This window comes from Scardinius erythrophthalmus (assembly GCF_964197995.2).
Source record: "Scardinius erythrophthalmus genome assembly, chromosome: 17".
Classification (NCBI taxonomy): domain Eukaryota; kingdom Metazoa; phylum Chordata; class Actinopteri; order Cypriniformes; family Leuciscidae; genus Scardinius; species Scardinius erythrophthalmus.
This window is the reverse complement of record NC_138237.1, coordinates 17,026,285-17,038,496: the sequence shown is the minus strand read 5'-3', so window position 1 is coordinate 17,038,496 and position 12,212 is coordinate 17,026,285. Positions and strand designations below refer to the sequence as shown.

At 39.6% G+C, this 12,212-nt stretch overlaps 1 protein-coding gene across 1 annotated transcript in view; it reads right to left on the bottom strand.

Annotated features, from left to right (window-relative positions):
* Positions 1-11,917, bottom strand: part of efna5a (ephrin-A5a) — a 50,901-nt gene extending 38,984 nt beyond the window's left edge. Inside the window, exon 1 of the mRNA XM_081391745.1 lies at positions 11,070-11,917. Within this exon, the coding sequence (XP_081247871.1) occupies positions 11,070-11,194 (125 nt within the window). The 5' untranslated portion in view covers positions 11,195-11,917. The remainder of the gene's footprint in view (positions 1-11,069) is intronic.
* Between the last annotated feature and the right edge of the window lie 295 nt (positions 11,918-12,212).

Below are 12,212 nucleotides of genomic sequence, written 5' to 3'. Positions count from 1 at the left end.
CCATCAAGGGTTATTTGAGTGCAGCCGCAACCCAACAGAGCTGAATAATGACCTAAATGACTGAACACAAACACACTCGGAATAAAACGAACAAAAACACTATTTAACAATCTGACCAAATGTGCAACTGCAAGATTTGGAGAGAACATTCAGGGGAGCAAATCCAATTTTTTCTTTCTTCTGTGAATCATAATTTAACAGATGTTTAAGAACGAAAAAACTTGTAGGTGACTTTGATCTTTGCAGCAGGACTTATTTCTGAAGCGTGAGAGTCTGTGAAATGGCCTGAGTGATTACCCTTGGTTGTCTTTTTAAACACTTATCAAACACTTTTATTTGAGAGATAAAACATCCTAAATGCATCATAAACATCTCAGAGTGGTGATTAGCTCAGACTGGAACCCAATTGGCTGGAGATGCTAATGGACTGAAGTCAAGAGAGCGTTGGAAGCCGCAGCCATGTGGTTGTGACCTTTCTGGCTTTGACATCAAACTGCGTGCCATGAGGTCAGTATAAACCTTTTTATTTGGCCTCACAATCGCAATTTTCTTTGTCTCAGTGAGAAAACCAGAAACAATTAAACCCACTGAACTCCCACACCGGCTTCAACAATTCTGCCTTAATTGAACGTAATTCTGCACCACAACAAAAGGGCTGTGAAAAACGAGACGACGAATGTAACATTCTCATTTTGCCTTTCAATGTGACGCGATAACATTATGAACTGCCATTTTGTGCAAATTATCACATTTCAGCATCATTAAATAATGTTCACACCCCGAGTACAAAACCCAGCGTCCAGGATGTCAGATTAAAAGGGTGCAAATGTGGCAGGACGTGCTGTTCCAGATAAGCACGACCGCATTGGGGTCTGTCTTCAAAAGCACGTCTTCATCCTGCGCGCACCAAATGAAATTAGTGTTTCTGTCTGGGCGAGAGCGGAGTTTCACAATAAAATCGCACGGTGCTACACAATCATCTGAAAAGCATCTGGACTGAGATAGGCTCCGCCATACCGACTCCATATGGCGAATTCAATGGCCACCATGAGATATCGCACCCGGGCAGGGAGTGGGGAGATAGGCAAAATAATCAAACGCAGAAAAGAGAAAACACAAAATCATTATAAGACATAAGGGATGAGACAGAGGCAAACAGAGATTCATTCCCCCAGTGAGAAAGCTAAAAGTGTCTGCATGCTCGTATCCTAACACCCATATAACACATATTCCTTGCTTTTAAAGGCTGGTATGCATATTGGGATTATTCCTACAAGGGACTTGCCGACAAAAGATATTATCAGTTCGACAGGGTCGCCAGAGGGGATGGAAATGACATCAGAGTTAAGGCGGACAATAAAAGGGGGTGAGAACTCGGTTGAGCCCAGGCCTACAGCCCAGCGTAAGCCATTTCATCCCCACCGTATCTGATATCAGCCCTTAAGACCGAGTCTATGGACGTGGCAGACAACTGGCGACGGAGGAAGAGAAGGGAGAGGGGAGCAGCTAAGGGGGCCCATGCATCCCGTAACCTTCTCACTTTCACACCGGATCTCTCCTGGCAAACTTCAGGTGTCCCGTAGAGCATCTGAATTATACAAACGCTAATATGAGAACATAACTTATGATTCACTCTCTGCTGGCAGGGGCCAGTGCCGGGCCAACAATTAAATGTTGTAAATTTGACGGTAGTGGCTGTTCTCCCCACTTATGAAATGTTGTGACATGCTTTTAAGGGTGATTGATCGTTAAGTGAACTTGCCAAGCAAATCGCCAGAACCAAAAGTGAACTTGAGAGAATGAACATGTTCTGCATTCATTCAGGCCACCCCAAGTTACTCTTCTACACTAATCTGCCCGAGATACTCAACCCAACAAAACCTTATTGGTTTCCCCAGATCTGCAGAGCCCGTACTGTTTCAATTGGTGGGTTCTAGAAACCACTCCCCTCAATAGCTTTGCTCCGTGCCCCAGTTCTTTCGATAGTAAACAGGGACATTATAACATGTAAAAGCTTCCTGCAAATTATAAAGAATCAAATTGACAAAAATAAAACTAATTATTAAAAATGATAGTCAAAAGACAAATTAGAGTGTATTTTATGATATAATAGAATGCATGTAAAATAACTCAATTATATTTATGTGAATTTAAAGGGTAAAAAGTGAATTTAAAAAAAGGGAATAAAAAAGCCTTACTTTCTGACACAAGCTATATGGAAGATCTGTGACTGGCAATAGCACTTGAACATCCCATGTGCATTGCGTGTCTGGACCTGACCAGCTGAACTCCCACATCCATCCACATCACATTCACAACAATAGTCACAAGATACTGAGACTTTCTTTTTAAACCAAATTCTCATCTGGTCAACAAAACACAAAACAACTAAATCTATCTGACTTTAATGTTTTTATTTTACGTTAAAAAAAATGTTTCCAAAAAGAAAGAAAAAAAATCATCATACAATATTAATCTGTTCATGAAAGGCTGGGTTGATGGTATCATAAATTTGATCACACTTGTATTCAATTTTAAAATCTATAAACAATACATACCCCCTCATCAAAAACCTGATAAAATCTACAATGTAAAATCTTGTTTCTTTGTAAATTCTATTTAAAAAAAAATTACATTAACCATGAGTAATTATCCTGTAATAAAATAGTAAATTGCTGCAAATTACCGCGTGCAGTTTTGAGAATATTAGAAGGTGATGATTTGAAGGATTGTCTTTGTGTCTTTTCAGGGAAGCAGAAATGTCCAGAGGGCCATAGGTACAGCCATAAACATGGTTTATTTGTTTCCTGAGCACATTTAGTGCTTATGTTTCCATCGGAAGCCTTTATGGCATCGCAATAATATTTATGTCGAAGACAGATGGTTTCCTTTGAGTTACAATGGGATCGTATTTCTGTACATGCCTAGTGGTTGTACAAAATTCCTCCTGAAAAATGTATCGGGGTTTTTTTTTTGGATATGATTTTCTAATGAAGCATGTGAATCAAGAGTTATTAATTTAATGGATAAATGACTTTAGTTCATTGTATTCCGGGAAAACTGATTTTAAAGAATTGCTTTTGGAAAACATAAAAATAGATAAATGTAGATTTATTAGAAATTATATGCATCTTTCAAAGCAAAAATTAATGCTAGACAAATTTTACAGAAACACAGAAAAACAATGTGCTTTTAAACGCTGAAAAAATTTAAATGTTCATAAATATGCCTCGTGTAATCATTGTATGTATCATTGTTAAAAGTTTTATTTTTACTTATGTAGCCATAAAAACAGCCATTCAAATTTTAATAAATAGCACAACAGCTCTCTAAACCCAACAAAAGCTCCCATCCTAATCCTAAAAAGAAAAGATTTATCTGTGCATTTACTCATGTTTTTAATCACATTTAGGATTATTCTCCCTGCTTCATGCTTCAAAATGTTGGTAAACCAAAAAAAGCAGCAAAGCTGACAGAGACGAAAGAACCAGTTCTTTTTTTGATCGCTGACCACATTCTTATTCCTGGTATATATTCCAGTACATACTGAGCAGTAATGTAATGTTACTTATTCAGCCTATTAAAATGTGACACTTCCAGTTTTCACCTGTCTGAGTTTCAGTGTCTTGCTTCACGTCAGTTCTTATAGTGATCACAGAGTGATCAAATTGGGAGGACCAATAATGATTAGTTTCAGTAACTAGTGATTCAAAGAGAGCCTGAGGGGAAGATACCTTCATTTCCTGCAGACTCCCTGCCCCTGAATGGTCGCACGGCTGCTTTGAAACAGGATGATACTGGTTAGTGGCTCATTGTCTATTAGACAAAGTAGGGCTGTTCACCCATTAGCACCTCTTTGTAGTGACTGCTCAAGGTGTGACACACAACTTGTCACTGGAGCAGCGTGAGCATGCCTGCAGTTTCACTGAATCACATGGGAGTTCAAAGGATTCAAAACAATGGCGTACGCCCATATGCATATTCAAAATGCCATTTCATTACAAATCAAACGACAAGCAGTGCATCAAGTATAATAAAAAAGTCACACGATTGGTCAACTGGGCAAACGGCTGCCAGTTTGACCAGCATATATCTTGCGTGTGTTTGCTAGCCAGAAGGTCACTCTTGGGATAGGAAGTGCTTGATTGACTAGCGGCTGACACTTTGTCCTGCTTCTTTGTGATGACCTGTTACTCCAGCTGCCCTCTCATCCCCTGCAATGTTTGCTGCCCCACGCACGCGATCCCACTCCCGGCTGCCAGCAGTGCGCTTGTCCGCCTTGCCGCTTCGCTGCACCCTCTCATCGCATTACTTCTGCTATTCTAACTTTTCCATCAATTATGCACAAGAATAACTGAGGCCTGGCCGCAGCAGATACATAAAAGAGGAGTGGATGCCTCTATGACTCCACCGTCTGCCAGCATGTTCCCCCTACCAGTGATACTAGTGCCAGAGCACCAGCGTACAGAGGACACGGTTGTGCTGCCGTCGCATGAGCCTGGTTTCTTATGTCTGTGCTTCTGTGGAGTAAATCAAATGTGTACATTTAAGGTTGTGTTGTGTAACTCGAATGTTTTAGGAATACTTTACTAGCTTGGAATGGGATCGACACACTGAAACTGCTAGAAATCAATAAACAGTTCATTCTTTTGCATCGACTGACTGCAAGATATAAATTAAACAGAGTTTGGAAGGAAATCAGTTGCAACATATTCCAAAAAAAAAGTGAAAGTGAGGAAGAAAAAAAGGCAACCAAAAATGGGAACCTATACTCCCAAATCTGCAGCTGTTCCGTTCAAAACACAAAATGGAAGCAAGTTTGAAAATGGCCGCGTATACACTCCTAAGTCTGCAAGACAAATACTAGACTACTCATATGGACAAAAAATAAAGGGCAACTAACTAACGACAAACGTGACAAAAGTGTAATTTAATGATTAAAACAGTTAAAAAATTATATTTAATGGCATCTAACAATCCGTGGCTAAGTGAAAAGAAGATATTCATTTGCATAGTCATCCACACTGATATAGCAAAATGACCTTAAGATTCCAATGATGGTCACATTGACCTCATTTTCTCAACATTGCGTGTGAAGGTTTGTTGGCCAGACTTGACTCTGAGATCGCAAACAGCGTTTAATGTTTTATGGGTCCCAATGCTCGGAGAGTACTCAAATTTGTGACATGGAAATGCTTTACCACTTACCACATACTGATAATCTACTATAAACGGTTCCGCAATCTCAAACCAAGAATGTGACTGGAACATTTAGATCCCAAAAAGTTTTTTTTGACCTTTAATTTTTTGTTTTGTTTTATTTTTCATTAAAAAAGGGACACATTTCTAAATATGAACTAATGAATGTGCAACATACACAAACATCAGCCAAAAGATATTTGTAAACAATTAACAGCCTGATTAAAGCATCTCCTGCGTAATTTATTATTGGGTTTATCCAGAAATAAACTATTAAAAAAAAAAGAAAATCAGTTGCTGCGTTATCCTTAGAGATTTTTCTTCATCATTTATTTTCGTTCAGAAAAAGTTTGGTAAATTGAAAACGTCACATTGTATTTCTTTTTCTCTATAATATTTAATTAACAATCTGATGATTTTGTTGGAGCACTACCATAGCTATGATTGCAATATGTTCACAATAATGTAGCCAAAGCAGCTTAATGTCAAACAGTGAATTTGAAAAGATTTATGTCCTTCACCACAGCACAAAAATATTCATCATCCAATTTTTTCCATGCTTTGAAAGGGTGAAATATTTTATAGAAGGCAGCTTCAAGTAATCCTTGCACTGTAGGTTCCTTCTGGATGAGAAAGAAAGATTAAGGTATTCTTCATCCAAAAGTCCCTCATTTGTGCAGGTGAAAGCAGTTTTAAGGTTACAGACCAAGTTCAAATCTGTGAGACACGTTTTTCAAGCTAGGAAGCGTTCTCTCTCATCCTATCTCTCTGTTTCTTGTTCTTTCTTGTTTTCCTTTCATGCTAACTCCTGCCAAGTCAGTCCATTTTTATTAGCTTAGCCTGTCGAACAAATGCTTCCTTCATTATTTCTCATTGCGATTAAATGTGCCGTAATGAAGGGCACAAAGAGCAAACCGCTCTGCGCTTTCGCTGCGAAAGAATGCGCAAAGTAGTCATTACCGCATGCTACATTTTCCTCCAATTCTTATCAAGGGGGCTTAGTAAACTTTAGGATCCTTTCAGGAGCTTTATCAGGTCATTAAGGTCTGAAGCTGATTAATATGAATGGTTGTTGAGGTCGTGGCTCTCCGAGGGAGACATAGAAGGGTGAAGGGGTTCAGAGGAAGTGTTTTGTATCTTTACACAATGGGCCGATGACCTCCTAAGCCCTTTAGTGCCTCTCTGTTAATACCTTCAGCCAGGCCTTCAAAGACCCCAGCAAAGACATTTCACCACTCGCAGTTTAAAAGCTCACAGAGTATGAGGAGCTTACCTCAAGCAAACACAGAGACCCGAAATGCATCAGTTATCATCAAAAAGTTCAGAGAGGATGAGCGATCGCTGTGATGACTCAAGCGTGAATTCGTAAAAAAAAGAAAGAACGGTTAACTTTAATTTAAAAAGAGACACTCCCTGAATTCTCTCAGAGACGCAATCATGACAGTTTATTAGCGTAACGCAAGAGCTGAGCGAAAAAGGAAGGGGGTCAGGCACCTCTCGGTGTGTTAGGGGTCATCAAACAGCAGGATGTTCTAGTTACCCTGCAGGAGAACTTTCTCTCTGCTGGAGTGAGTCTTCTGATAGCCCAAATCTTTTGAGAGCACCAGCACACTGCCACACAGCCCTGGAGGGTTAATCGGGATGGGGCGCGATTGTGGGACTCAAACCAAGAGGCCTGCGGTTCCCATCTGTAACTCTTTCCATTCTTTAGTCGCTCTATATTTCCTTCTACAAGCCCTGCTGTATGCACTTCCTGCATGTAAGAGCCTAAATACTTGAAACTCTGGAAAAGATCCACTAAGACAGGAACAATGGCACCCTTTCACGTGAGCTAAGAGAAGACCGAGGTCTTCGGACCAGTCAATATTTGGACATGATTTTTTCACCCCCCATTTGAAATCCAAGCGGAACCAAGCAGCAGGAGGCTAGATGTGCCAGCATGGGAAAAGGAGGGTAAACACACAGAACAATACAAACTGAACCCCACACAATACCACCGAACAGCTATCACAATATCAACTGGCCACAAACCACAAACCATGGGCTTTGTTTTTAAAGTGGGGATTAAAACTGAGCCGGCACAAAAAGGAAACCATTTGAGGTCATATTGCACAAGCTTAGTTAAGAGGTGAAAAAGAGAGGGCTTTACAGGAGATCCATGACATTTCCCATTTCTGCAGTGAAGAAATTAGCAGAGAAAGACAACCTAGAAAGTGTTTAAGTGTGAAATGTTACAAAAAACCCAAGTCTAAAGAGGCAGAGCATACAACTCACTACACCACCTGACTGAGAAGGCTTCAAAAACTGTAGGAAATGTGCCACATCTGTTATTGAGAGATTTGAGAGGCATTATCAGTGATTAAAACGGGACTCCGTCAGAATGCTGAAATCCCTCTCCCCAGCTGTTAGGTCCATTCGACAGACCTCTTTGATGGACAGCGGTATCGGCTTCCATGGCACCACATACACAAACAGCCAGAAGATTAAGGTAGGAATTCAATACTGATTCCTGACTGATCCTGACTATCAACAACAAATAAACAGGTTTCGTTTTCAACACAAGATCTATTTTAGTTAAAAATTCCAGGAACTAGCACAAATTGGACCACAAACCCTGGACCACAAAACCAGTCACATGGGTCAATATTTTAAAATTGAGATTTACATAAACTGAAAGTTGAATAAATAAGCTTTCCATTGATGTATTGTTTGTTAGGATAGGACAATGTTTGGCTGAGATACAACTATTTGAAAATCTGAAATTTGAGGGTGCAAAAAAATCGAAACATTGAGAAAATCGCCTTTAAAGTTGTCCATTCATGTTCGCGATTGTGCTGCATTCACTCACAAAAATAAATGTTTTATATATTTACGGTAGGAAATTTACTAAATATCTTCATGGAACATGATCTTTACTTCATATCCTAATGATTTTTGGCATAAAAGAAAAATCGATAATTTTGACCCATACAATGTATTGTTGGCTATTGCTGCAGATATACCCGTGCGACTTGTGACTGGTTTTGTGATCCAGGGTCACAAATGAATATATTTGTAATGTAGATTGCTTATCTGGATTACAAGAACACTACTTTCTCAGACGCGCAGGATAGGGAAGGAAACAATAAGCTCTCTATCTCAAGCCAATCCAGTAATGCCTGCGAACGAACACGTCTCGAGAAATGACTAATCTGAGAACGAGCTGGGAAACTTCAGAGGAAATCTGCCAACTTGAATTGAATTTGTAATTGCAAACGGCGTAGACCGCATTGGAGGGGAAAAAAAGAGCCCCCGAAACCCAGTGAAGCTTGTAAGACCACCATATGTAGAGCAAGACAGAGGCTTACATATGAATGGGTGCACTGCAAATCTCAGGCCAAAAACTAAAGGAGCCATCCCCCCCTAAATCCTCTAAAGAATCTCTATAGACTCCGCCGTACTCACTCGTGTGAAAATACTAGCAATCACTCAGTATGTTCGCCGCTGCTTTAAAGTGCAACTCCTACGCTTGCAAAATAACGAGAGATAAGCCTTAAGAGATAAGCCTCCCTGCACACTTTAAGGGAAAAAAAATTATAAACAGTTGTGTTTCTTATTATTATAGAATCTCATTGTCATTAAGCTACTAAGAACTTCAATTAAAGCTGTAATGTAGGCAATCTATAAATGAATGAATATTTCATGGCATGGCTATCTAAGTCTTTGAGTTGGACTCTTGTACAGCTGTCTCTAATGTTCGTAATTTAGGCATGTTAATGAGTGACATTAAGAGAGGCTATTTAAAACAACACAATGAAATGATCAAACATCTTAAAACCTGCTAAAGAATTGGTCTTTCGAGGGTACGATAGATTAAATCAATGTTTAAATGAAGAAGTCCAACATCACGCCTATGTGCAGACACATTCTGATCAGGAGGTAACTTGTTTTTGGGTTATGAGTGACATTTAAGGCCCCGAGGTCTTGCCAGAGAGTGCTGCTACATTATACAGCCCAGCCAGATTTGAATTAGGCCATTGGGTGAGTACATGAATGTGAATGAGAGATACTCATTTGAACTAACTCATTTATTTGCTAGAGGGGCCTCATTTTGCCCGGACAAAACATAGGCAGGGAGCCTCCAACACACACACACACACACACACACACACACATATTCACAATCACACAAACACACACTGCTGCCAGGCTATAGAAACAAGGCTCGCCCTCAAATTCACCCTGACCAGAGCTCAATACTGTCCGATGATGGTTAACCGCAGCCTTGTGCTGTTATCACTGAACGTGTGACCCCTGCATGCGCTTCTCTCTCATGAGCATGCACCCAACTGGGCATCAACCACTCCTGAAATGCCTCTCAGGGTTTGACCCATTGTGTAAAGCCAGCATGGGGCTGGGGTGCAGGGCAGAGAGAAAGCCCCATGGCAACTGAAGAGAGACAACCGAGAATGGGGATGAGCTGGAATCACTGCACTTTCAGGCAATTCTAGACTTGCGGCAAAGAGAAGGGCACAGCGAGCCTGATGCAATTTCAATATAAATATATTTATTATATGTTAATCTGTTAAGCAAATTCCTCACATGAATAATAATATATTAAGAGATGACTTATTCAAATTAAACTACCCAGACTATTAACAGTCATCAAACCAACTTATTCAATATCACATTCAGTCAGAATAGTACTCCTGATGCTATTTTTCATTAACACCCTTCATTGCACATGAAGGTTATATTACCTAATTAGAAAACCTTTGTTGAAAACCATTACTAGCTCATTTTCAGCCACACATTTTATAAATGCCTCAAAAGAAATAGGAATTGATAGAATTGTGCCCTTTTAGAATTATGATAACAAGCAAAATCACATTTCAAAGAGGTAAATTGGATTTTAAAGAACAACTGACCAATGAGGCATGATATTTATTTCTAATGATGTTTCTAGAGGGCAATGTCTAGGACAAGCTAGTGGTACGGCATAACTTTTTCCTTTGAAAGAGCTTGCCTGTCAATCTCTCAAAAGCAGAAAGAAACCCCTCTCATATAAATCCGGTCCAAAGTTATCGCAGAATGAGGTAAAATTCCACTCAAAAAGTGGGATTAATATATATATATATATATATATATATATATATATATATATATATATATATATATGTGTGTGTGTGTGTGTGTGTGTGTGTGTGTGTGTGTATGTATGTGTATATATATATATATATATATATATATATATATATATATATATATATATATATATGTTACCGGCAAAGTGTGTAATCCGGCATTCTATAGAATGCCTAGGTAATGTATAGAATTAGGTAATGTATTTTTGCCAAAAACCATCAGGCATTCTATACATTGCCTAGGCATTCTATAAATTTCACACTTTGCCGGTAACATATACCTACACACACACACACACACACAATTTACACTAGTTATACTAAATAACACGTTTGATAACTAGCTTGTTAAACTAACTAAAAAGCACTTAAATCGGACAACGTAAATCATTTTATAACTATTCGCGCCTCGATTATTTTGGCAATTCCTAGCGCCGTTTTTTTTGCCGCGCTTGTAACTTCATATAATTTTGCCAAATTACTGTAAAATAACGCTGTCAGTGCCTATTGCGCGCGAGATGTGCAGCACGCGTGTATTTTTAAAGAAGCTTTGCGCTTACAAATGTGTTTTTTTTGTGACTGCTGTATCACTCATGAAACTTATTCAAGCGTTCCTGGCGGGTCGACGAGCCTGTTCAGTTCGCAGCCGCAGTAGGCTATACTTCGCTCGGTATTGCGGACTATGGCGCTTCGAATGACAAGTGAAGCTGCGTTTTATTATATTTACTGTACAATTAACTAACTCACCTTGGGTTTGTTCGGTTCCAGTAGACTGCGAAGCGATCCGCCACAATCTTAGACGCCGGATCCAGGCCCAACACAGACATAAACAAGGTAATAAACGCAAAATAAAACATCTCCACCTGCGGCATTTCTGAAAGTTTCAATCGCAGCCTCCTTCGATACAGCGTTCCGGTGGTGACGAACTGCGCGACCCGTCAGTTTTCCTTGAATATCCCACGCGCGGAATGTGTTCTTTTTAAATTATGTTTCTTTAATTGTAATGACAGATCTATACGACCGTAGTGCAAGGAATGTCAGAGCCTTCAAAGAGTCACAGTTACATGTACATTTTTAGAAGAAACACTAAGAAGCCGGTTAATTCGCTCGCTGTCTGTCAATAGTCCAGTCTGATAATGCGTTCATCTCAAGCACATCCTTTCTTGCGATTTATCGAGTTAGTTTTCCACGAGGAAAGAAAGCAATTAGACAAATTTCAGGTCCTTTGAGTGTTCACTTCCCATCCCAAAGTGCGGTTTGTCACTGTAGTTAGTTGGAGTGAATGAAAACAACAGCGTATGTCCACTGGCACCTCATCTTCCAACATGTGAATGAAGACCCGAGCTCTGTTTGTAAACCTTGACGTTTACCAAATGAATTTGTATAAATGCTGTCCTGACGCGCTGTCTTCAGATTAGGAAACCAAACTACCTTCCTGGACGAAATGCACAAAGGTTTTTAGCGCATTCAAGATTAAGTGGTAGGATATAGTCCACAACAGTAATCTTCCAGGCAGCTAAGTTGGTCAGGGTGCATGAGCCATGCTGTCACAGAAAGAGAGAAAGAGAGAGACGGTACAGTTCCAGCGCTCTCTCCCTCTTTCTCATTGGTTTGCATTTTGAATGATGGGCGTCTCGGTTACAAAAACGACATCCCGCCTCCAAAGGTGATATGCTGCTTTTTTTTACTGCGATGTAATTCTCAAGGATATATTCACAGGGTAATATCACTTGAAAGAGTTTCCTTTTTTCTTTTTCCTTTTTTTTGGCAGATGGTATAGCCTCCTCTGACAATACTATTGTGAAAAATATATATTAAAAAAATGTTTAACAAAAAACTTACTTGTTAGGCTACGAACAACCAGTTTTCAAGTGTCTTCCAAAACCAATA